This window comes from Coregonus lavaretus (genome assembly GCF_964263955.1).
Source record: "Coregonus lavaretus genome assembly, contig: HAP1_SCAFFOLD_2190, whole genome shotgun sequence".
Classification (NCBI taxonomy): domain Eukaryota; kingdom Metazoa; phylum Chordata; class Actinopteri; order Salmoniformes; family Salmonidae; genus Coregonus; species Coregonus lavaretus.
This window is the reverse complement of record NW_028157121.1, coordinates 3,598-29,778: the sequence shown is the minus strand read 5'-3', so window position 1 is coordinate 29,778 and position 26,181 is coordinate 3,598. Positions and strand designations below refer to the sequence as shown.

Below are 26,181 nucleotides of genomic sequence, written 5' to 3'. Positions count from 1 at the left end.
TTCTTGTGCATTAGGTCATAAGTGACTCCGTGGTTACCGACCGACCGACGAGACAACAACACAACACTCTGTTCTATTCAGCCCTAAGTTCGGTTTAATATCTTGGATAGATTGGCTCTTTTCTTTGACAGTATTTTTCATACGAACTAAATAAGTAAAACTTTGACAAAGCTTTACAGAGGCCTCAGTCTGATTATGGTTAACTGATAAAAACCTTTGTCAAATACTTTAGAAAATCTGAAGATCTAACACATTTTGGGAAATTTTTATTACTAGGCTTAGGAATTTGTTCCAAAGGTAGAATTTCACATAAAGTAAAGGGGGATATTTGAACACTTTTTGTCTGTGCAAGGGAACAAGCGTTTTAGGAATTTACACTCTGGCCAGAGACCCGTATTGGCCCAATGGTTCACTACTGAAAATATTCAAGAAACTATCAAATCAAAATAAAACTCCAAACTCTATAGTTGCAACAGTCAACAAGGTATAAGCTAAGCGATTCAAAAAGCTACATGAGTCAACCTTATGTGGAGAATCTAGTCCTGATTCATCAGTGTGCTTTATAACAACGTGTTATATATCACTAACTGCCTTTCACTACAACCTGGAGTATTACCGGGACGACCCAGGGTCTGAAGAACACCTTCTATTCAGTATTACCGAGACGACCCAGGGTCTGAAGAACACCTTCTATTCAGTATTACCGAGACAACCCAGGGTCTGAAGAACACCGTCTATTCAGTATTACCAAGACAACCCAGGGTCTGAAGAACACCTTCTATTCAGTATTACCAAGACAACCCAGGGTCTGAAGAACACCTTCTATTCAGTATTACCAAGACAACCCAGGGTCTGAAGAACACCTTCTATTCAGTATTACCAAGACAACCCAGGGTCTGAAGAACACCTTCTATTCAGTATTACCAAGACAACCCAGGGTCTGAAGAACACCTTCTATTCAGTATTACCAAGACAACCCAGGGTCTGAAGAACACCTTCTATTCAGTATTACCAAGACAACCCAGGGTCTGAAGAACACCTTCTATTCAGTATTACCAAGACAACCCAGGGTCTGAAGAACACCTTCTATTCAGTATTACCAAGACAACCCAGGGTCTGAAGAACACCTTCTATTCAAGTATATGCAGTCATGCCCATGTAGTAATCACCTTATCGACCTACTGACCCCTACCTACCTACCCAGCCTGACCCTAGATCAGAGTCCTTCAACACAGACACAGTCCTCTCTGATGAGGACATCATAATATCCATAGTCCTTCAACACAGACACAGTCCTCTCTGATGAGGACATCATAATATCCAGAGTCCTTCAACACAGACACAGTCCTCTCTGATGAGGACATCATAATATCCATAGTCCTTCAACACAGACACAGTCCTCTCTGATGAGGACATCATAATATCCATAGTCCTTCAACACAGACACAGTCCTCTCTGATGAGGACATCATAATATCCATAGTCCTTCAACACAGACGCAGTCCTCTCTGATGAGGACATCATAATATCCAGAGTCCTTCAACACAGACACAGTCCTCTCTGATGAGGACATCATAATATCCATAGTCCTTCAACACAGACACAGTCCTCTCTGATGAGGACATCATAATATCCAGAGTCCTTCAACACAGACACAGTCCTCTCTGATGAGGACATCATAATATCCATAGTCCTTCAACACAGACACAGTCCTCTCTGATGAGGACATCATAATATCCATAGTCCTTCAACACAGACACAGTCCTCTCTGATGAGGACATCATAATATTCAAAGCCACTTCACTTCAGCACATTTAGTTTCTAATCATCCAATAATCTGCTAGAACAAAACAAAATCCTCTATCCATCCATTTTCAAATAAAACACTTTTTTTTTTTAAAGAAAATGTTTTTAAGCACCATTGTTTTGCTGTGAGGATGTACAGTTCACAGCAGCTGTACGAAGGAATAGCACCTAATAATTCATTATGTCGACATCTCATATTTTGATAGATACCATTCCTCTCCTCTCCTCAACTGACCGAACACGTCATTCTGTGTATCGCGCCCTTGTTTCTGGCACAGGTGAAAACAGGCAAACCTGCACTCTTTTCCTCCTTCCAGTTGTGGTTTTATAAAGGAATGTCAAGAGAATTCTAGGCACGTACCAATAGTCTGTGATGTAAACAAATGTTTCCACGCTGTGGTCCAACCTCTCACTTTAACTCTTAACGGTCTTAAAAAACTTCCACTTTCCTCCTTGCACTTCTTTTGCCAAAACCTCATCTCGGATACTATTTTCTTGGCTTGTAAAAACACCTATCTCTCACAGCTATTTAATGTCAAAATATCAATCAGATAAGGTAGAGAAGCAGAGATTAAATAGCTCCGGGGTGTCTGATATGAGTTAGTTACCGACGTGTTCATCGTGGGCCAGCCACCCCATTCTGTTTTTTCTACACTTCTATGCCCATGTTGTCAATCTCTGCTTGGGCCAGATTGTGTGAATGGGAGCCGCCTGCCCCCCATCATAGCACGCAGTCCTGAGATTAAAAATCCTAAAAGCATTGTTCCCTTCATGATGACCAGTTCCATGTTCTCGTCTTGTTTATAGGTAGATAAAGCTGCTACAAAGCTGCTAAAAACATGGTGTAGTGAATAATAATGCAGTAGCATAACAGTCCCTCTGTCTAAAACCACACTGTTGAGTAGTACTGTGAGTAGTACTGTGAGTAGTACTGTGAGCAGTACTGTGAGCAGTACTGTGAGTAGTACTGTGAGTAGTACTGTGAGCAGTACTGTGAGCAGTACTGTGAGTAGTACTGTGAGTAGTACTGTGAGTAGTACTGTGAGTAGTACTGTGAGCAGTACTGTGAGTAGTACTGTGAGTAGTACTGTGAGCAGTACTGTTGGGCTTCCCAGTTGTTTTTGCTCTCAGAGACAAACATCATCATCATCTCCATTTAAAAAACAAACAAAAAGCAATAAGATCACCTAGATTAGACAACGAACTAGCGTTGTTTACGGTTCCTTCAACTGACTAGTTTTGGCAACACTGTCCTCTGTTGAATGTTCCCGTTAGCGTCCGTCATTTGTGCCAGGTTAGTCCTCATCTTGGAGGTGGAGCCCGAGGTGGGAGGTAATTTGGAGATTGACGTGATAGCACCAGAGCCCCCGTCGGTGATGCGCTTCACCGCCGTTTTGTCCCCCGTGGGAGGTTTGGGCAAGCGCCTCCTGAGCCAGGGATGCCTAAGGGCCTGGCTGGGGGTCATGCGCAGGGCCGGGTCCCACTCCAGACACTGCTTGATGAAGTCCAGGAACAGGGGGTCGTCGCAGCCTTTCAGGGCCGTCACCCACTCCTTGCTCCCCGGGGGTCCCCTCAGCTTTCCCCGGCGGGAGCGCCCCCCGTTCAGCGCCACCGAGCCGTCCGGCAGGGTCGTCACCGTGCAGTACCGGGGGTACCCCTTGGAGCTCACAAAGTTTTTGGCTCTCTTGGAGGAATCGAGCAGCTTCTGCGAGGGCATGCCCAGCAGCTCGATGACGCACGCCAGTTGATCCCCTTCATCCTCGCCTGGCAGGAGAGGGTAGCCGGTGAGTAACTCTGCTAAGATACAGCCCAGGCTCCACATGTCAATAGGCATCCCATAGCGTGACCCCAGGATGACCTCAGGAGCTCTGTAAAAACGAGACTGGATGTAGGTGTAGACCCGCTGGTGCTCGTAGCAGCTGGAGCCGAAGTCGATGACCTTGATCCCACTGCGTCCCTGTTGCTTCAGGAGAATGTTCTCCGGCTTCAGGTCACAGTGGATGATCCGGTTCTTGTGCAGCGAGTCCAGACACTGCAGGATAGAGTGGGCGAACTTCCTGACCAGCGGCAAGCTGAAGCCCTGGAACTTGTTCTTCTTGATGAGCTCATAGAGGTTCATGCTGAGGAGTTCAAAGGTCATGCAGATGTGGTTACGGAATGTGAAGTTCTCCAGCATGTGGATCACGTTCATGGTGGAGTCTTTGTCCTGCTTCCTCAGGTGCTCCAGGATCCGGATCTCCTCAGCCGCCTGGCGGTGGAACCTCTTCTCATTCCTCACCATCTTCAGCGCCACGTGACAGTGGGCCTTGTGGTCGTAGGCCTTCACCACCTGACCGAAGCTGCCCTTGCCGATCACCTTGAGAACCTCATAGCGGTAGGAGACGTGGTCGTGGGGCACCTGGATGTAGGAGCCCTGATCGTCATCGTACCCTCCGTTGTTGGATCCCCCGATCACCCCCGGCCTCTTCTTGGCGTTGGGGCCCGTGAAGTACACCTCTGGGTAGCTGAAGATCTCATGGTGCTCGAAGGCTGTCAGTTTGGACATGAACTGCTTCATGGCCTGCTCCGGGGTCAGGGGGGCCGGCTGGGGCTTGCCGTCGGTGGACTTGAGGGAGGCTGAGCTGCCCTGCCGACACTGGGCCGTGCTAGTGGTGATGTCGGGCTGCTGTCGGTCAGGCGGCTGTAGCCCTGCCCGGCCCACGGGGGTCAACCCATTGGGCTGTGCAGTCAACACTGTCCGTTTGTTGCTGTTCTCCTCAAACAGCTGTTGAACGTGGATCTGTTGGTGGTTCCCCACGTGGATCTGTTGGTGGTTCCCCACGTGCGTGTGGTCACTCATGGTGTGCTTATTGCCTCCAACCTGGAAGAGATCAGAGAGACACAACAAGCCATTAGAATCAGCAACAGCATCAACATGGCAGGAAAACAGAAAGAGTTTATATGCCTTTTGAACCATGCACCCAAATACTTTTATCAACTATTGAGTCGGGCACGCCAATTCTCGATTCTAAAACACAGGACATTTGATGGGGTTGAAAACAGTACATTATTTGACTGCATCTCCAACCAACACAAAGGTGTGTTTCTAGATATAATCCAGCTACCACTGACAGGAGCACCTGGTCCAGGTTTTAGCTAATGTATTATAGAGGCTTACGTTACAGCATCCACATGACAGCGGTGTTGTATCTATAACAGAGTACAGCTTTAGAAAGCTTTATGTAGTCCGTTGTACTGATCTGCAGGATAAGGCTCTTAGCAGGGAGTAGTGTGTGTGTGTGCGTGTGTGTGTGTGTGTGTGTGTGTGTGTGTGTGTGTGTGTGTTTGGGACACCTAGGGTGACTTCACAGAATTTATGGGATAGCATTTACAGGATAACATTTACTATCATTACCGTATGTAGACAATCTACCCCTCAGAGTCCACTGTCCTCTGGTTCTAAACAACGCAATCACACAGGAAGCTGTGGGGGACTCTCTCACTCCCCGTCCCACTCTGCTCTGGACCAAATCAACAGAAAAGACGGTGCTTTACAAAGAGCCTATCAAGAGTCTGTGTGTGTGCGTGTGCATGTGTGTGTTCTGCGGGAGGATTGTGATTGTGAAATAGGACACAATGGTGAACAAACAGGATTTACAGACTCAACAGGATTCAAGGGAACAGCTCCCATGGGGACTAGTCTGCTTCTTGCTTAGTGTTGACCTCATCAGTTAGAAGTACTGGCTGCTGTATAACATAACTGACCAGCCCAGCCAGCCCCACACCCTCCCTTACTCTGCATAACATAACTGACCAGCCCAGCCAGCCCCACACCCTCCCTTACTCTGTATAACATAACTGACCAGCCCAGCCAGCCCCACACCCTCCCTTACTCTGTATAACATAACTGACCAGCCCAGCCAGCCCCACACCCTCCCTTACTCTGTATAACATAACTGACCAGCCCAGCCAGCCCCACACCCTCCCTTATTCTGCATAACATAACTGACCAGCCCAGCCAGCCCCACACCCTCCCTTATTCTGCATAACATAACTGACCAGCCCAGCCAGCCCCACACCCTCCCTTACTCTGCATAACATAACATAACTGACCAGCCCAGCCAGCCCCACACCCTCCCTTACTCTGTATAACATAACTGACCAGCCCAGCCAGCCCTACACCCTCCCTTACTCTGTATAACATAACTGACCAGCCCAGCCAGCCCTACACCCTCCCTTACTCTGTATAACATAACTGACCAGCCCAGCCAGCCCTACACCCTCCCTTACTCTGTATAACATAACTGACCAGCCCAGCCAGCCCTACACCCTCCCTTACTCTGTATAACATAACTGACCAGCCCAGCCAGCCCTACACCCTCCCTTACTCTGTATAACATAACTGACCAGCCCAGCCAGCCCTACACCCTCCCTTACTCTGTATAACATAACTGACCAGCCCAGCCAGCCCTACACCCTCCCTTACTCTGTATAACATAACTGACCAGCCCAGCCAGCCCTACACCCTCCCTTACTCTGTATAACATAACTGACCAGCCCAGCCAGCCCCACACCCTCCCTTACTCTGCATAACATAACATAACTGACCAGCCCAGCCAGCCCCACACCCTCCCTTACTCTGTATAACATAACTGACCAGCCCAGCCAGCCCTACACCCTCCCTTACTCTGTATAACATAACTGACCAGCCCAGCCAGCCCTACACCCTCCCTTACTCTGTATAACATAACTGACCAGCCCAGCCAGCCCTACACCCTCCCTTACTCTGTATAACATAACTGACCAGCCCAGCCAGCCCTACACCCTCCCTTACTCTGTATAACATAACTGACCAGCCCAGCCAGCCCTACACCCTCCCTTACTCTGTATAACATAACTGACCAGCCCAGCAAGCCCTACACCCTCCCTTACTCTGTATAACATAACTGACCAGCCCAGCCAGCCCTACACCCTCCCTTACTCTGTATAACATAACTGACCAGCCCAGCCAGCCCCACACCCTCCCTTACTCTGTATAACATAACTGACCAGCCCAGCCAGGCCCCACACCCTCCCTTACTCTGCATAACATAACTGACCAGCCCAGCCAGGCCAACACCCTCCCTTACTCTGTATAACATAACTGACCAGCCCAGCCAGCCCCACACCCTCCCTTACTCTGCATAACATAACTGACCAGCCCAGCCAGCCCCACACCCTCCCTTACTCTGTATAACATAACTGACCAGCCCAGCCAGCCCCACACCCTCCCTTACTCTGCATAACATAACTGACCAGCCCAGCCAGCCCCACACCCTCCCTTACTCTGTATAACATAACTGATCAGCCCAGCCAGCCCTACACCCTCCCTTACTCTGCATAACATAACATAACTGACCAGCCCAGCCAGCCCCACACCCTCCCATACTCTGCATAACATAACTGACCAGCCCAGCCAGCCCCACACCCTCCCTTACTCTGTATAACATAACTGACCAGCCCAGCCAGCCCCACACCCTCCCTTACTCTGCATAACATAACTGACCAGCCCAGCCAGCCCTACACCCTCCCTTACTCTGCATAACATAACTGACCAGCCCAGCCAGCCCCACACCCTCCCTTACTCTGTATAACATAACTGACCAGCCCAGCCAGCCCTACACCCTCCCTTACTCTGTATAACATAACTGACCAGCCCAGCCAGCCCCACACCCTCCCTTACTCTGCATAACATAACATAACTGACCAGCCCAGCCAGCCCCACACCCTCCCTTACTCTGTATAACATAACTGATCAGCCCAGCCAGCCCCACACCCTCCCTTACTCTGCATAACATAACATAACTGACCAGCCCAGCCAGCCCCACACCCTCCCTTACTCTGCATAACATAACTGACCAGCCCAGCCAGCCCTACACCCTCCCTTACTCTGCATAACATAACTGACCAGCCCAGCCAGCCCTACACCCTCCCTTCCTCTGCATAACATAACTGACCAGCCCAGCCAGCCCTACACCCTCCCTTACACTGCATAACATAACTGACCAGCCCAGCCAGCCCTACACCCTCCCTTACTCTGTATAACATAACTGACCAGCCCAGCCAGCCCTACACCCTCCCTTACTCTGTATAACATAACTGACCAGCCCAGCCAGCCCCACACCCTCCCTTACTCTGCATAACATAACTGACCAGCCCAGCCAGCCCAACACCCTCCCTTACTCTGCATAACATAACTGACCAGCCCAGCCAGCCCCACACCCTCCCTTACTCTGCATAACATAACTGACCAGCCCAGCCTGCCAGGCCCCACACCCTCCCTTACTCTGCATAACATAACATAACTGACCAGCCCAGCCAGCCCCACACCCTCCCTTAATCTGCATAACATAGCTGACCAGCCCAGCCAGCCCCACACCCTCCCTTATTCTGCATAACATAACATAACTGACCAGCCCAGCCAGCCCCACACCCTCCCTTACTCTGCATAACATAACTGACCAGCCCAGCCAGCCCCACACCCTCCCTTACTCTGTATAACATAACTGACCAGCCCAGCCCAGCCAGCCCTACACCCTCCCTTACTCTGCATAACATAACTGACCAGCCCAGCCAGCCCTACACCCTCCCTTACTCTGCATAACATAACTGACCAGCCCAGCCAGCCCCACACCCTCCCTTACTCTGCATAACATAACTGACCAGCCCAGCCAGCCCTACACCCTCCCTTACTCTGTATAACATAACTGACCAGCCCAGCCAGCCCCACACCCTCCCTTACTCTGCATAACATAACATAACTGACCAGCCCAGCCAGCCCCACACCCTCCCATACTCTGCATAACATAACTGACCAGCCCAGCCAGCCCTACACCCTCCCTTACTCTGCATAACATAACTGACCAGCCCAGCCAGCCCTACACCCTCCCTTACTCTGCATAACATAACTGACCAGCCCAGCCAGCCCCACACCCTCCCTTACTCTGCATAACATAACTGACCAGCCCAGCCAGCCCCACACCCTCCCTTACTCTGCATAACACAACTGACCAGCCCAGCCAGCCCCACACCCTCCCTTACTCTGCATAACATAACTGACCAGCCCAGCCAGCCCCACACCCTCCCTTACTCTGCATAACATAACTGACCAGCCCAGCCAGCCCCACACCCTCCCTTACTCTGCATAACATAACTGACCAGCCCAGCCCGGGTCCGATGCATATCTGATGACCTCACAGACCATAATACATCCCTGCCTGGTCTGTTTCGCTCTTTCTCTCTCTGTCTCTCTCTTTCTCTCTCTCTCTATCTCTCTCTCTCTCTCTCTCTCTCTCTCTCTCTCTCTCTCTCTCTCTCCCTCTCTCTCTCTCTCTCTCTCTCTCTCCCTCTCTGTCTTTCTCACTCTCTCTTTCTCTCGGCATTGTGTCAATGACATACTGCATTCTGTGTTCGAATAATTACATTTTCTATGTTACATAAGGAAGAGGGGCTCCTTCTCTCCCCGGCCGAGCCCTACGTGATTCTGTCAGCAGCCAAGTGTGAGATAATAGACAACGTGCTCAGCTCACTGCCAGGTCAGACTATTCCCTAGAAACTCACTGCCAGGTCAGGCTATTCCCTAGAAACTACCAGGTCAGGCTATTCCCTAGAAACTCACTACCAGGTCAGGCTATTCACTAGAAACTACCAGGTCAGGCTATTCACTAGAAACTACCAGGTCAGGCTATTCCCTAGAAACTCACTGCCAGGTCAGGCTATTCCCTAGAAACTACCAGGTCAGGCTATTCCCTAGAAACTCACTACCAGGTCAGGCTATTCCCTAGAAACTACCAGGTCAGGCTATTCACTAGAAACTACCAGGTCAGGCTATTCCCTAGAAACTACCAGGTCAGACTATTCACTAGAAACTACCAGGTCAGGCTATTCACTAGAAACTACCAGGTCAGGCTATTCACTAGAAACTATCAGGTCAGGCTATTCACTAGAAACTACCAGGTCAGACTATTCACTAGAAACTACCAGGTCAGGCTATTCACTAGAACTAACGGTTGGATGCTGCTAGATCCTTGCTAGTAAAATCCATAGAGAATGAAATGGACAGCAAGTGTGTACAATATGCTTTTGCATTCAGTATGCGTAGAGAGAAGTTTTAGGTTGTTTTTAGAAATATTATTTCATACTAACTTCAATACTATGTATATCTAGCTCCTTATTTCCTATAGATGTTGACCATGAACCTTATTAGTGTATTTCCTGTGTTCCTGTTTCCTGCCCCCCCCCCGTTAGTAGATAAGGTGATTACCTCCTGGCTCGGCAGGCATCTTCTTTTCTCTACAACATCCTGTTGCTTCGTTCGGGCAGGGGTTTGTCTATTCTCCCTGTCCTACTGCTTCTACACACAGACACACACACACACACACACACACACACACACACACACACACACACACACACTCACACACACACACACTCACACACACACAATACCTTTCAGAACCTGAATCTGCATGGTTAGAGTCCTTCTTCTCTCCCTCCACAAACCATTACTGTCCTGTCAGTAGAATATAGTCTATGTCTCCACAAACCATTACTGTCCTGTCTGTAGAATAGAGTCTATGTCTCCACAAACCATTACTGTCCCGTCTGTAGAATAGAGTCTATGTCTCCACAAACCATTACTGTCCCGTCAGTAGAATAGAGTCTATGTCTCCACAAACCATTACTGTCCTGTCTGTAGAATAGAGTCTATGTCTCCACAAACCATTACTGTCCCGTCTGTAGAATAGAGTCTATGTCTCCACAAACCATTACTGTCCCGTCTGTAGAATAGAGTCTATGTCTCCACAAACCATTACTGTCCCGTCAGTAGAATAGAGTCTATGTCTCCACAAACCATTACTGTCCTGTCTGTAGAATAGAGTCTATGTCTCCACAAACCATTACTGTCCCGTCTGTAGAATAGAGTCTATGTCTCCACAAACCATTACTGTCCCGTCTGTAGAATAGAGTCTATGTCTCCACAAACCATTACTGTCCCGTCTGTAGAATAGAGTCTATGTCTCCACAAACCATTACTGTCCTGTCTGTAGAATAGAGTCTATGTCTCCACAAACCATTACTGTCCCGTCTGTAGAATAGAGTATATGACTCCACAAACCATTACTGTCCCGTCTGTAGAATAGAGTCTATGTCTCCACAAACCATTACTGTCCCATCTGTAGAATAGAGTCTATGTCTCCACAAACCATTACTGTCCTGTCTGTAGAATAGAGTCTATGTCTCCACAAACCATTACTGTCCCGTCTGTAGAATAGAGTCTATGTCTCCACAAACCATTACTGTTCTGTCAGTAGAATAGAGTCTATGTCTCCACAAACCATTACTGTCCCGTCTGTAGAATAGAGTCTATGTCTCCACAAACCATTACTGTCCTGTCAGTAGAATAGAGTCTGTCTCCACAAACCATTACTGTCCTGTCAGTAGAATAGAGTCTGTCTCCACAAACCATTACTGTCCCGTCAGTAGAATAGAGTCTATGTCTTCAGAAACCATTACTGTCCTGTCAGTAGAATATAGTATATGTCTCCACAAACCATTACTGTCCCGTCTGTAGAATATAGTCTATGTCTCCACAAACCATTACTGTCCCGTCTGTAGAATAGAGTCTATGTCTTCACAAACCATTACTGTCCCGTCTGTAGAATAGAGTCTATGTCTTCACAAACCATTACTGTCCCGTCTGTAGAATAGAGTCTATGTCTCCACAAACCATTACTGTCCCGTCTGTAGAATATAGTCTATGTCTCCACAAACCATTACTGTCCCATCTGTAGAATAGAGTCTATGTCTCCACAAACCATTACTGTCCCGTCTGTAGAATAGAGTCTATGTCTCCACAAACCATTACTGTCCCGTCTGTAGAATAGAGTCTATGTCTCCACAAACCATTACTGTCCTGTCAGTAGAATAGAGTCTGTCTCCACAAACCATTACTGTCCTGTCAGTAGAATAGAGTCTGTCTCCACAAACCATTACTGTCCCGTCAGTAGAATAGAGTCTATGTCTTCAGAAACCATTACTGTCCTGTCAGTAGAATATAGTATATGTCTCCACAAACCATTACTGTCCCGTCTGTAGAATATAGTCTATGTCTCCACAAACCATTACTGTCCCGTCTGTAGAATAGAGTCTATGTCTTCACAAACCATTACTGTCCCGTCTGTAGAATAGAGTCTATGTCTTCACAAACCATTACTGTCCCGTCTGTAGAATAGAGTCTATGTCTCCACAAACCATTACTGTCCCGTCTGTAGAATATAGTCTATGTCTCCACAAACCATTACTGTCCCATCTGTAGAATAGAGTCTATGTCTCCACAAACCATTACTGTCCCGTCTGTAGAATAGAGTCTATGTCTCCACAAACCATTACTGTCCCGTCTGTAGAATAGAGTCTATGTCTCCACAAACCATTACTGTCCCGTCTGTAGAATAGAGTCTATGTCTCCACAAACCATTACTGTCCCGTCTGTAGAATAGAGTCTATGTCTCCACAAACCATTACTGTCCCGTCTGTAGAATAGAGTCTATGTCTCCACAAACCATTACTGTCCCGTCTGTAGAATAGAGTCTATGTCTCCACAAACCATTACTGTCCCGTCTGTAGAATAGAGTCTATGTCTCCACAAACCATTACTGTCCTGTCTGTAGAATAGAGTCTATGTCTCCACAAACCATTACTGTCCCGTCTGTAGAATAGAGTCTATGTCTCCACAAACCATTACTGTCCCGTCTGTAGAATAGAGTCTATGTCTCCACAAACCATTACTGTCCCGTCAGTAGAATAGAGTCTATGTCTCCACAAACCATTACTGTCCCGTCTGTAGAATAGAGTCTATGTCTCCACAAACCATTACTGTCCCGTCTGTAGAATAGAGTCTATGTCTCCACAAACCATTACTGTCCTGTCTGTAGAATAGAGTCTATGTCTCCACAAACCATTACTGTCCCGTCTGTAGAATATAGTCTATGTCTCCACAAACCATTACTGTCCCGTCAGTAGAATAGAGTCTATGTCTCCACAAACCATTACTGTCCCGTCAGTAGAATAGAGTCTATGTCTCCACAAACCATTACTGTCCCGTCTGTAGAATAGAGTCTATGTCTCCACAAACCATTATTTTCCTGTCTGTAGAATAGAGTCTATGTCTCCACAAACCATTACTGTCCCGTCTGTAGAATAGAGTCTGTCTCAATACAGTTGGTATTCCATAGGGAACACATTCAGCTGTTTAGAACGGATGTATTACTCTGTCTGTACAGTTCATTTCCCTTCTAACGTCCTCTATTCATCTAGGCATGTGTCCCAAATGGCACCCTATTCCCTACACAGTGCACTACTGTTGTGTGTATACTTTATAGTGCACTATAAAGGGAATAGGGTGCCACTTCAGGCGCACCTAGAGGTCGCTGTGTGTTAATCCATCAGAACGTGTCAGAGTACAGTAACAGACACTGGTCTCCTGGAGGTGGTGTTGTATTATGAGGGCAAAACAAGATTTCTGCTGCTTGGCTTTCCTTCAACAGATCCTAGTGGATTGATTTGTTATTCGGACCAGATGGCAGATCCCTGTATAGAGAGAGGATGATGTAACACTAACAGCCAGCTATCTTCTACTAACTGTTACTGTAGCTAAGATACCGATGCACACTGTGACATGGAATGCCTTTTAAAGAAACAAATCGGCTGGTTGTATGTCTGTCTGTCTGTCTCTCTCTCTCTAACTCTGACCCTTGCTCTGGAACATAGACAGGACAGAGCTGGTACTAGTCCTCTGGGTTAAGGAGACAGTCAGTCCCCTTGCTCTGGAACATAGACAGGACAGAGCTGGTACTAGTCGTCTGGGTTAAGGAGACAGTCAGTCCCCTTGCTCTGGAACATAGACAGGACAGAGCTGGTACTAGTCCTCTGGGTTAAGGAGACAGTCAGTCCCCTTGCTCTGGAACATAGACAGGACAGAGCTGGTACTAGTCCTCTGGGTTAAGGGGACAGTCAGTCCCCTTGCTCTGGAACATAGACAGGACAGAGCTGGTACTAGTCGTCTGGGTTAAGGAGACAGTCAGTCCCCTTGCTCTGGAACATAGACAGGACAGAGCTGGTACTAGTCCTCTGGGTTAAGGAGACAGTCAGTCCCCTTGCTCTGGAACATAGACAGGACAGAGCTGGTACTAGTCCTCTGGGTTAAGGGGAGAGTCAGTCCCCTTGCTCTGGAACATAGACAGGACAGAGCTGGTACTAGTCCTCTGGGTTAAGGAGACAGTCAGTCCCCTTGCTCTGGAACATAGACAGGACAGAGCTGGTACTAGTCCTCTGGGTTAAGGAGACAGTCAGTCCCCTTGCTCTGGAACATAGACAGGACAGAGCTGGTACTAGTCCTCTGGGTTAAGGAGACAGTCAGTCCCCTTGCTCTGGAACATAGACAGGACAGAGCTGGTACTAGTCCTCTGGGTTAAGGAGACAGTCAGTCCCCTTGCTCTGGAACATAGACAGGACAGAGCTGGTACTAGTCCTCTGGGTTAAGGGGACATCAGTCCCAGTACCTCCTTGATGTAAAGGCACAGGCTTACATTGTGTGTGTGTCTGTCTTTTTAAAGCACCAAGGTAATAAACTGTTTCCCTGTTCTGAAATGTTAAGCATGTCACCCTGTTCCTGATGCCTATATGTTCTCAGCTGGTCTCTGCACGATGGAACAGGACTCAGGGTGGTTCTCAGCTGGTCTCTGCACTATGGAACAGGACTCAGGGTGGTTCTCAGCTGGTCTCTGCACTATGGAACAGGACTCAGGGTGGTTCTCAGCTGGTCTCTGCACTATGGAACAGGACTCAGGGTGGTTCTCAGCTGGTCTCTGCACGATGGAACAGGACTCAGGGTGGTTCTCAGCTGGTCTCTGCACTATGGAACAGGACTCAGGGTGGTTCTCAGCTGGTCTCTGCACTATGGAACAGGACTCAGGGTGGTTCTCAGCTGGTCTCTGCACTATGGAACAGGACTCAGGGTGGTTCTCAGCTGGTCTCTGCACTATGGAACAGGACTCAGGGTGGTTCTCAGCTGGTCTCTGCACTATGGAACAGGACTCAGGGTGGTTCTCAGCTGGTCTCTGCACTATGGAACAGGACTCAGGGTGGTTCTCAGCTGGTCTCTGCACTATGGAACAGGACTCAGGGTGGTTCTCAGCTGGTCTCTGCACTATGGAACAGGACTCAGGGTGGTTCTCAGCTGGTCTCTGCACTATGGAACAGGACTCAGGGTGGTTCTCAGCTGGTCTCTGCACTATGGAACAGGAGTCAGGGTGGTTATCAGCTGGTCTCTGCACTATGGAACAGGACTCAGGGTGGTTCTCAGCTGGTCTCTGCACTATGGAACAGGACTCAGGGTGGTTCTCAGCTGGTCTCTGCACTATGGAACAGGAGTCAGGGTGGTTCTCTGCTGGTCTCTGCACTATGGAACAGGAGTCAGGGTGGTTCTCAGCTGGTCTCTGCACTATGGAACAGGAGTCAGGGTGGTTCTCAGCTGGTCTCTGCACTATGGAACAGGACTCAGGGTGGTTCTCAGCTGGTCTCTGCACTATGGAACAGGACTCAGGGTGGTTCTCAGCTGGTCTCTGCACTATGGAACAGGACTCAGGGTGGTTCTCAGCTGGTCTCTGCACTATGGAACAGGACTCAGGGTGGTTCTCAGCTGGTCTCTGCACTATGGAACAGGACTCAGGGTGGTTCTCAGCTGGTCTCTGCACTATGGAACAGGACTCAGGGTGGTTCTCAGCTGGTCTCTGCACTATGGAACAGGACTCAGGGTGGTTCTCAGCTGGTCTCTGCACTATGGAACAGGACTCAGGGTGGTTCTCAGCTGGTCTCTGCACTATGGAACAGGACTCAGGGTGGTTCTCAGCTGGTCTCTGCACTATGGAACAGGACTCAGGGTGGTTCTCAGCTGGTCTCTGCACTATGGAACAGGACTCAGGGTGGTTCTCAGCTGGTCTCTGCACTATGGAACAGGACTCAGGGTGGTTCTCAGCTGGTCTCTGCACTATGGAACAGGACTCAGGGTGGTTCTCAGCTGGTCTCTGCACTATGGAACAGGAGTCAGGGTGGTTCTCAGCTGGTCTCTGCACTATGGAACAGGACTCAGGGTGGTTCTCAGCTGGTCTCTGCACTATGGAACAGGACTCAGGGTGGTTCTCAGCTGGTCTCTGCACGATGGAACAGGACTCAGGGTGGTTCTCAGCTGGTCTCTGCACTATGGAACAGGACTCAGGGTGGTTCTCAGCTGGTCTCTGCACGATGGAACAGGACTCAGGGTGGTTCTCAGCTGGTCTCTGCACTATGGAACAGGACTCAGGGTGGTTCTCAGCTGGTCTCTGCACTATGGAACAGGACTCAGGGTGGTTCTCAGCTGGTCTCTGCACTATGGAACAGGACTCAGGGTGGTTCTCAGCTGGTCTCTGCACTATGGAACAGGACTCAGGGTGGTTCTCAGCTGGTCTCTGCACTATGGAACAGGACTCAGGGTGGTTCTCAGCTGGTCTCTGCACTATGGAACAGGACTCAGGGTGGTTCTCAGCTGGTCTCTGCACTATGGAACAGGACTCAGGGTGGTTCTCAGCTGGTCTCTGCACTATGGAACAGGAGTCAGGGTGGTTCTCAGCTGGTCTCTGCACTATGGAACAGGACTCAGGGTGGTTCTCAGCTGGTCTCTGCACTATGGAACAGGAGTCAGGGTGGTTCTCAGCTGGTCTCTGCACTATGGAACAGGACTCAGGGTGGTTCTCAGCTGGTCTCTGCACTATGGAACAGGACTCAGGGTGGTTCTCAGCTGGTCTCTGCACTATGGAACAGGACTCAGGGTGGTTCTCAGCTGGTCTCTGCACTATGGAACAGGACTCAGGGTGGTTCTCAGCTGGTCTCTGCACTATGGAACAGGACTCAGGGTGGTTCTCAGCTGGTCTCTGCACTATGGAACAGGACTCAGGGTGGTTCTCAGCTGGTCTCTGCACTATGGAACAGGACTCAGGGTGGTTCTCAGCTGGTCTCTGCACTATGGAACAGGACTCAGGGTGGTTCTCAGCTGGTCTCTGCACGATGGAACAGGAGTCAGGGTGGTTCTCAGCTGGTCTCTGCACTATGGAACAGGAGTCAGGGTGGTTCTCAGCTGGTCTCTGCACTATGGAACAGGACTCAGGGTGGTTCTCAGCTGGTCTCTGCACTATGGAACAGGACTCAGGGTGGTTCTCAGCTGGTCTCTGCACTATGGAACAGGACTCAGGGTGGTTCTCAGCTGGTCTCTGCACTATGGAACAGGACTCAGGGTGGTTCTCAGCTGGTCTCTGCACTATGGAACAGGACTCAGGGTGGTTCTCAGCTGGTCTCTGCACTATGGAACAGGACTCAGGGTGGTTCTCAGCTGGTCTCTGCACTATGGAACAGGAGTCAGGGTGGTTCTCAGCTGGTCTCTGCACTATGGAACAGGACTCAGGGTGGTTCTCAGCTGGTCTCTGCACTATGGAACAGGACTCAGGGTGGTTCTCAGCTGGTCTCTGCACTATGGAACAGGAGTCAGGGTGGTTCTCAGCTGGTCTCTGCACTATGGAACAGGAGTCAGGGTGGTTCTCAGCTGGTCTCTGCACGATGGAACAGGACTCAGGGTGGTTCTCAGCTGGTCTCTGCACGATGGAACAGGACTCAGGGTGGTTCTCAGCTGGTCTCTGCACTATGGAACAGGACTCAGGGTGGTTCTCAGCTGGTCTCTGCACTATGGAACAGGACTCAGGGTGGTTCTCAGCTGGTCTCTGCACTATGGAACAGGACTCAGGGTGGTTCTCAGCTGGTCTCTGCACTATGGAACAGGAGTCAGGGTGGTTCTCAGCTGGTCTCTGCACTATGGAACAGGACTCAGGGTGGTTCTCAGCTGGTCTCTGCACTATGGAACAGGACTCAGGGTGGTTCTCAGCTGGTCTCTGCACTATGGAACAGGACTCAGGGTGGTTCTCAGCTAGTCTCTGCACTATGGAACAGGACTCAGGGTGGGGGAGCTAAAAATGCTTCCACCATGTCAACCATGAGATCCCGGATATCCTGAATGACCATAACGACGTATTAAACGTCTGTTGAGGGAGAGAGAGAAACTGTGGGCTACAGATGGTCTGTTCTACAGCACCAGGACAACTCGAACAACATTATTATTCTCATGTTATAAAAAATAAAAACGTACTAAAATGTTCAACTAGCGTGTCTGTGAAATTATCAGGCATTTATTGTTGCCTCTGACACAATCTACAGTGTGCGTGTCTCAAAATGCAGCCTTTTTAATACGTGTCCTTTGTCTTGGCAGGTTGATGGGGACATGATGGCGACATGTGTGTGTGTGTGTGTGTGGGGGGGGGGGGGGGGGGGTCAGGGTGAGGGTAGCACGGACGACAGCTGCAGAGGACGGGACACCACTGGTCTGTAGCCCAAAACACGCACACACACACGACCCAGCTCTCTGCAGACGGCTGAGAGGTACCACAGTCACTTATCACACCCCCTTACCAACCCCAGCGTCCCAAGAAAAAGAGAGCGATCATCTCTGACTGCAAATACGTCTCAGATGTGGCCCTATTCTCATTTATAGCCCTATGGGCCTTGGTCAAAGGTAGTGCATTATATAGGGGGCCATTTGGGAGGAAAGCTGCGTTTTTGCTCCCAGCGTTGTGGTCCACTAAGAGGCTTTGCTTCGTCACCTCTCTGTGTTGTAGAGGTTCTGCTTCCAGAACAGATGTCTTTGTGTCAAACGCTAATGAGGTTAGTTCAGTTCAGGACAAACAGGAGAAGCAACAGAACACTCAATAACTGAGCGGACAGAGAGCTAAGCAACCTTGACAGCATTAGACAGCCCAATTACACCACTAATAATAACAACTGAACATGTGACCTTATTGTGTCTCTGTCCCCCTCCTCTCTGGATAACAATGACTGTCTGTACCACATGGAGCAACTGTTACCGCCAGTGGCCTGCCTGGAATGGACACCAGGACTACTTGAACAAACGACAGGCCTGACAGGAAGCGTAGCCACTGGAATGGACACCAGGACTACTTGAACAAACGACAGGCCTGACAGGAAGCGTAGCCACTGGAATGGACACCAGGACTACTTGAACAAACGACAGGCCTGACAGGAAGCGTAGCCACCGGAATGGACACCAGGACTACTTGAACAAACGACAGGCCTGACAGGAAGCGTAGCCACTGGAATGGACACCAGGACTACTTGAACAAACGACAGGCCTGACAGGAAGCGTAGCCACTGGAATGGACACCAGGACTACTTGAACAAATGACAGGCCTGACAGGAAGCGTAGCCACTGGAATGGACACCAGGACTACTTGAACAAACGACATGCCTGACAGGAAGCGTAGCCACTGGAATGGACACCAGGACTACTTGAACAAACGACAGGCCTGACAGGAAGCGTAGCCACTGGAATGGACACCAGGACTACTTGAACAAACGACAGGCCTGACAGGAAGCGTAGCCACTGGAATGGACACCAGGACTACTTGAACAAACGACATGCCTGACATGAAGCATAGCCACTGGAATGGACACCAGGACTACTTGAACAAACGACAGGCCTGACAGGAAGCGTAGCCACTGGAATGGACACCAGGACTACTTGAACAAACGACAGGCCTGACAGGAAGCGTAGCCACTGGAATGGACACCAGGACTACTTGAACAAACGACAGGCCTGACAGGAAGCGTAGCCACCGGAATGGACACCAGGACTACTTGAACAAACGACAGGCCTGACAGGAAGCGTAGCCACTGGAATGGACACCAGGACTACTTGAACAAACGACAGGCCTGACAGGAAGCGTAGCCACTGGAATGGACACCAGGACTACTTGAACAAACGACAGGCCTGACAGCAAGCGTAGCTACTGGAATGGACACCAGGACTCCTTGAACAAACGACAGGCCTGACTGGAAGCGTAGCTACTGGAATGGACACCAGGACTACTTGAACAAACGACAGGCCTGACAGGAAGCGTAGCCACTGGAATGGACACCAGGACTACTTGAACAAACGACAGGCCTGACAGGAAGCGTAGCCACTGGAATGGACACCAGGACTACTTGAACAAACGACAGGCCTGACAGCAAGCGTAGCCACTGGAATGGACACCAGGACTACTTGAACAAACGACAGGCCTGACTGGAAGCGTAGCCACTGGAATGGACACCAGGACTACTTGAACAAACGACAGGCCTGACTGGAAGCGTAGCCACAATAACATGATTCCAGCAACCGGCTGCATTAAGTCGCAGCATTCTTTGTTTAGACTACTGATTGTTAGCATATTTCACTTTCATATTGTCTCACAATTGTTTTGGGAAGGGCACCAATTTTTTCCCCAGTTAAAGTTAGTTTTGCAGAGTCGGTCAAATCTATGTACTTGTTTTTGGATTACTAGAGGTAAATCATTTAGTATATCAGAGAGTGGTGAATTTATGATACAATCTACACATTTTATGACAAGACACAACATTGTTATTACACCTAACCCTGTATGAACCTGACAATCAACAAATCAATCAAATAACCCGATTAAATAGTATCAGTACTCAGAGAACAGTGGCGTTAGATACATGACCATTGATTATACCTGCCCTCAGCACAGAGACAGGGATTGGTGAGAAATATGTCCGTTCCTCACAGCACAGAGACAGGGATTGGTGAGAAATATGTCCCTTCCTCACAGCACAGAGACAGGGATTGGTGAGAAATATGTCCGTTCCTCACAGCACAGAGACAGAGACTGGTGAGAAATATGGCCGTGGTTTATTTACAACTTAACAACATTGACCCTGGGGCTATTTCAGGAAGGACCAATAGAAATCCCCCCTCTCTCATTTGATTTTCATAAATCACAGTTCAAGATAAACACACGGCCCAATAAAATTCTCTAGCAGGAGAAAGCTGCTGAGCTGGTGAGAGTCTGAGCTCGTCCTCCTGGCTGAGTCTATATTTACAGCTATTTGAAGGAAGGGCTAAATTAAGGAATGGAGGCTCCTCCTTTACGTAGCTAGAGTCCAACTCCTCCATTAGTTTATAGAGCTTATAGAGACTGCTGGACTAACTATCCACCGGTATTAAAACATTACAATATCATTTCATGTTTACATTTTGGTAAACGTATCCATTGAGAAAGGGAGGTTCATATCTGTCTGAAAACACGTGCAAAACATTAGGTAGGCTAAGTCAGTTGGCTTACTGTAGCTACCTACACTGCACACAGTAAGAGGTGTTTCAACCTCCAAGACATATAGCCTCTGCTACTTGATCATCTTTGACAACTTGAGTATCGTGACAATAAATAAAACGGTCTCTTTTTTTTTCTTCTTCTCTACAGCAGGCAAACTCATATTCACTGTCAAGGTTCTGTTTCGGAGTGCTTCAGATCTGTCCCTCCGTGTGCTGTTCCAAGCCGAGCAGGGAGGAAGGGACTCGTTGCCTACCCATCCCCCCACACAACAACAGCACGCAATACACTGGGCCATGGCTTCTTACCGTGTGACCACACATTCTCTATCAGTCTGACAACATTCTAACACCCCCACACTGAGTATCAACTCAACAACCCTGTAGGCATACACACACACAAAAAAAAAACGATTCCAAAATATGGTGCCTGGGTTTGTAATTTGCAACACCTAAAACCAATGCCTTATTCCCGAGTAGGCTATCTACAGCCCCAAGCTTGTAATGTAGCCCATGCAGTCTGTTACGATCGTCATAAAAGTTATAGCGCCCGTAAAGAGCGAACACCCTTCACCCTTCCACTGTCGTAAACAACAAAAATATGCACACATAGGCTACCGTAAGCGTTATCTAGGACGAAATGATACAGCTCGCTATCTATGTGTGGCCTGCTGTACCCTACACGCGCTATGCCCAAAAATGTACACCTCAATTGACAGTGTGGCAGGACAACTTGTTACATTACTGCACGTAGCTGGATCTAAAACGAACCACGGCGCTACATTGTAACAACCATGTCAGTAGTTGGAGTCCATCCACGGTCTCTATTACCTATAGGTAAGCGATGCACAATTTAAATGAAACTACAATATCCATTGCAATAGGCAACAGGTACACACTATTATTATTATAATAAGAACCAGATATTTAGTCCACAGTAAACCCACAGGCAAACAGGGCTCCGTTAGGCTACGTACCGTGAGCGAGTTGATATTCCTGAGGGGTGGTAGTGTGACGGGCGACGGCGGGTCTGTCGCTGCTCCGGCCCGGGGACCCCCGACTCCGATTCCGGGGGAAGACTGTAGCTGGCAGATCTCACCCCCTTTGCCTGAAGATCGTACAAAATGACACACGAAATGAGATTACTCTGAATAGGCCTATTTACCCACATAGGCTACAACAGGCTACCTCAGTGTTAGTAGGCTATAAAGTAGGCTATGGACTCTGCCATAATCCCTTTTAAGGATAGTCTTTTAAGCAGGCATTGGGGGGGTCGCTTTAGGTGTAAATCCTTCTTGCGACAATGGCTTCGGCAAACAGGTAGCTTAATTCCATAATTAATGATCGCCAGAATGTAGGCGACCCTGGTTGTAGATCCTTTTGCGCCCCATGGTCGTGTAGCCTACAGAGGTCGGGGAAAAAAAACATAGCCAGCGCTTGTGATCTATCTGACACACATACTGTCATATGGGGATAAATAACACACCAGCATTTGACTTGGTTTTTCAAACAGCCCACTTCATGCTTTAGAGAACAAAAAAAACAAACAGACTGTATCGCCATTAACTGCTCAAAACATAGAGCACGGATATGTTATTTTAGGAAAGGCTACCCCCTCGCCATCAGACCAGGGGAAAACCCGAAGCAGACTAGGCGTAAACGTGTAATACACTTGTTACAAAGGAACTGACAAAGCGCAAAAAATATATCCATCAACAATATTCCGCCGGCGATACACGGTCAATCAACGTGAGTTTAACCGTATTGTTCAGCCCGTTGGGATCCATATTGTTGTTCCTTACCAGTTGGGTAGACGGCAGCGCACGGTTTCTTGGATAACATGGCCGCTGGAGAGCCACACACAGAAAAACCCACTTCAGAATCTCCCCTCCTCCCACTCCGCTGTGTGATCACCAATTTCGCTACTCCAATCAGCTACATCCAGTCTTGCATTCTCAACCCGCAACTCTGCAAAGCTGGAAAGGCTTCCACAAACACCAGCCGAAATGTTGCTTCTGCTGCCACCATCGCTTGGAAATGCAACCTCAAAAAAACACGAACCGATAGATGCAAAAAATGATCCCGCACTAGGCTACTGCAGAACAAGAAATAATAATAAATAAAAAAGCTCACAGTGTTTCTTCAACACCAGCAACATTCGAAAGTTAGTTGCAACAGGAGCGGCACCATTTTCTCTCACATACACAGTAATTACATAGTCGGTCAACAAGTTTGGGTGTAGTCTTCTCCTTATCTATCGTCCTTGCTCTCATCCACCCTCTCTCTCTCTCTCTCTCTCTCTCCCTCTCCCTCTCCCTCTCTCTGTCTCGCTCTCGTTCTCTCCCTCACTAATGACGGTGAGATGTGGTTGGTCCGGTTGGTAAACTGGCGATGCCCAACCAGCCTATGCTCCAGCAGGAACAGACAGACAGCCTGCATCTGTCACTTGGTGATCACTTAACCCAAACCCAACCAGCCCATTAATTAGTACAACATGTGATAGGAAGGGCTATAAGGACTAATCTGACGTGTGCGACTATCCCAAATCTAAAACTGAACTTTACCTTTAACCCTAACCTTTAACCAAACACTTGACCCCGCAAACCCTAACCAAATGTTTACAAATTCTGAAATTAAATATCGGTTTGCAGGTCATCAGAAAAGTCCATATAGCCCTATCCACATATAATACTCTACTGTACTTTGGTGCCCCACTGAACCAGTATATGTCTAATAACAATGTCCTACAAGCCCATAATGAGGCCTCCAGGAACCACACAATGGACTTCAACATGCATTCTCTTCAGACAACAACAACAACTTAAATCCCCTATTGTCCATTACTTGAACAATGCGCTTTTAGAACGCAGACTCTCTCATTAGCGTTTTTAGTTATAGGTATTTCAGACTGCAGAGAGGTAAAACTGTGTTTAACCTGTTCCAGATTCATGACATTGTATTTACACATGTTCAGTTCATCAACTTTTACCAAACCGTTGTGTTGTTCATTCTCACAGGCCTACTGCTATCCCTTGCATTGGTTGGTTACTGATACTGACCTGTCTAATATTCCCCTGTACTTGTTTATTCAGGTGTGCATTTCTTTTTGGTGATTTTTAGTGTAATTGCATTGTTAAGGCAGAGCTCACACAAGAAAGCGTTTCACTGTACTGTTCACTCCCGCTGTTTCCTGTGCACGTGACAAATACACTCTGATTCGATTTGAGCTAGAGTGCAATTTAAGTGCAAAGCATTTACAAATCTGTATTGATGCATTTTTATTAGTACTGCATTAATGCTGTTTTTATTTTTTATTTTTTTGTAGCCTACCTTGAAAATACGGCATGGAGTATGTCTGGCTGGCTGCAAACTACTGCAATATTCCCCAAGTGAAGTGAACTGTGGATTGAAGCTTGGTGGAATGGACCAATGTGCTGACAAGAGGGCTTAGCTGCTATAACGTCTACTCCCAGTCTCAGCCCTGACCATACAGGAGTCAGGATTCAGAACTAAACACACACACACACACACACACACACACACACACACACACACACACACACACACACACACACACACACACACACACACACACACACACACACACACACACACACACACACACACACACACACACACACGCACACGTGTGAGGCCTCTGAAAGTAAAAATAAAAGCAATTAGATCCTTCCATACACACTGGCATGTTGTCCCTCTGATTCAGAGTAGAGACCCATATCTGGCATTTTGCTCATTTGCATCATGCAAATCAACAGCAGAGAGCCTGAGAGCCTGAAGCAACCAGGAAATAAAAAGAGAAGCGGCATGCGTTTGACACACCAGTGTTCACAAGCCAGTGGGAGTGTGCAATCACTATTGGCTGTAATAATACAAAACATTGCGTTTGAAACCAAGTGAAATGTAATGGCCATTTATGCAGGCATGTGGCTGAAGTACTGCTGTTCATGCTGTGAACTGAAGCAGTATGCACGCATAATGAGGACCGTGGTGCATTGTTAAGGCCGTGGCTGGGCCTCGTGAGCTGTGTGTTTGTGTGTGTGTGTGTGTGTGTGTGTGTGTGTGTGTGTGTGTGGACGTGTTTAACTATACTTGTGGGGACAAGAAGTCCCCACAAGAATAGTAAACCAAGTAAATGTTTACCAACTGGGGACATTTAGTTGGTTCCTACAAGGTCAAATGCTATTTCTAGGGGGTTTAGGATTAAGGTTAGAATTAGTGTTATGGTTAGAATTAGGTTTAGGGTTAGGGTTAGGAGATAGGGTTAGTTTTAGGGTTAGCGTTAGGAGCTAGGGTTAGGTTTAGGGTTAGGGTTAAGGTTAGGGTTAGGGTTAGGGTTAGGGTAAGGGTACAGGTTAGGGTTAGGTTTAGGTTTAGGGAAAATAGGATTTTGAATGGGACTGAATTGTATGTCCCCACAAGGTTAGCTGCGCAAGACTGTGTGTGTGTGTGTGTGTGTGCAACTCACAGCACTTCGGAATCTATATCTGTTCCATGGCTTGGATGGAATTGAACGCTAGTGTTGACAGACCCAGTACTGACTAGTGTTGACAGATCCAGTACTGACAAGTGTTGACAGACCCAGTACTGACTAGTGTTGACAGACCCAGTACTGACTAGTGTAAAGCCAAGCAGGAACGGCAGACTCACTGGACTGCAAGAGGTTTGGACGGCCAACGGGTTGAGGTATTTGCATGCTCTGATGATCATTTGCCTGGCAGTTGTGAATCAATGCAACTTCCTTCACTCATCCAGACACCAAGTCAATCTCCTATCTGTGTAGTCATTACATGACCTAGTCTAGGTATTAGTAGTATATGACTTTATTACTATAGGAATAGGAGCAGTTGTTATAGGATGATTTTGATGACAGTTGGTTCATTCCACTCAGGAAACTTAAGGAGCTGTGATCAATAAGGAAGGATATTTGATCTCTCACGCTCCCCAGCCTCTTCTTCAAACACCCAATGCTTTTCAAGTTACCTCACAATGCCTATGGCGTGGTTGTAGATATGGGTTACCAAGCAACGAGACCTGTGGGGAGAAAGAGGGATGGGTTACCAAGCAACGACACCT

General features: G+C 48.2%; 1 protein-coding gene across 3 annotated transcripts; it reads right to left on the bottom strand.

Annotated features, from left to right (window-relative positions):
- Positions 1-742: 742 nt before the first annotated feature.
- dyrk2 (dual-specificity tyrosine-(Y)-phosphorylation regulated kinase 2) lies at positions 743-23,374 on the bottom strand. 3 transcript variants are annotated; one of them, XM_084199821.1, is made up of 3 exons: positions 22,890-23,374; positions 22,065-22,195; positions 743-4,665 (listed from the first exon to the last, which is right to left on the bottom strand). In XM_084199821.1, exons 1-3 carry the CDS (start codon positions 22,927-22,929, stop codon positions 3,031-3,033), a joined length of 1,806 nt encoding a protein of 601 aa, XP_084055947.1. In that variant the 5' UTR covers positions 22,930-23,374; the 3' UTR covers positions 743-3,030. The 3 variants fall into 3 exon arrangements, with proteins under 3 accessions (XP_084055947.1, XP_084055948.1, XP_084055949.1); XM_084199822.1 differs by lacking the exon at positions 22,890-23,374 and adding an exon at positions 22,574-22,865; XM_084199823.1 differs by lacking the exons at positions 22,065-22,195; positions 22,890-23,374 and adding an exon at positions 10,087-10,174.
- Positions 23,375-26,181: the final 2,807 nt, after the last annotated feature.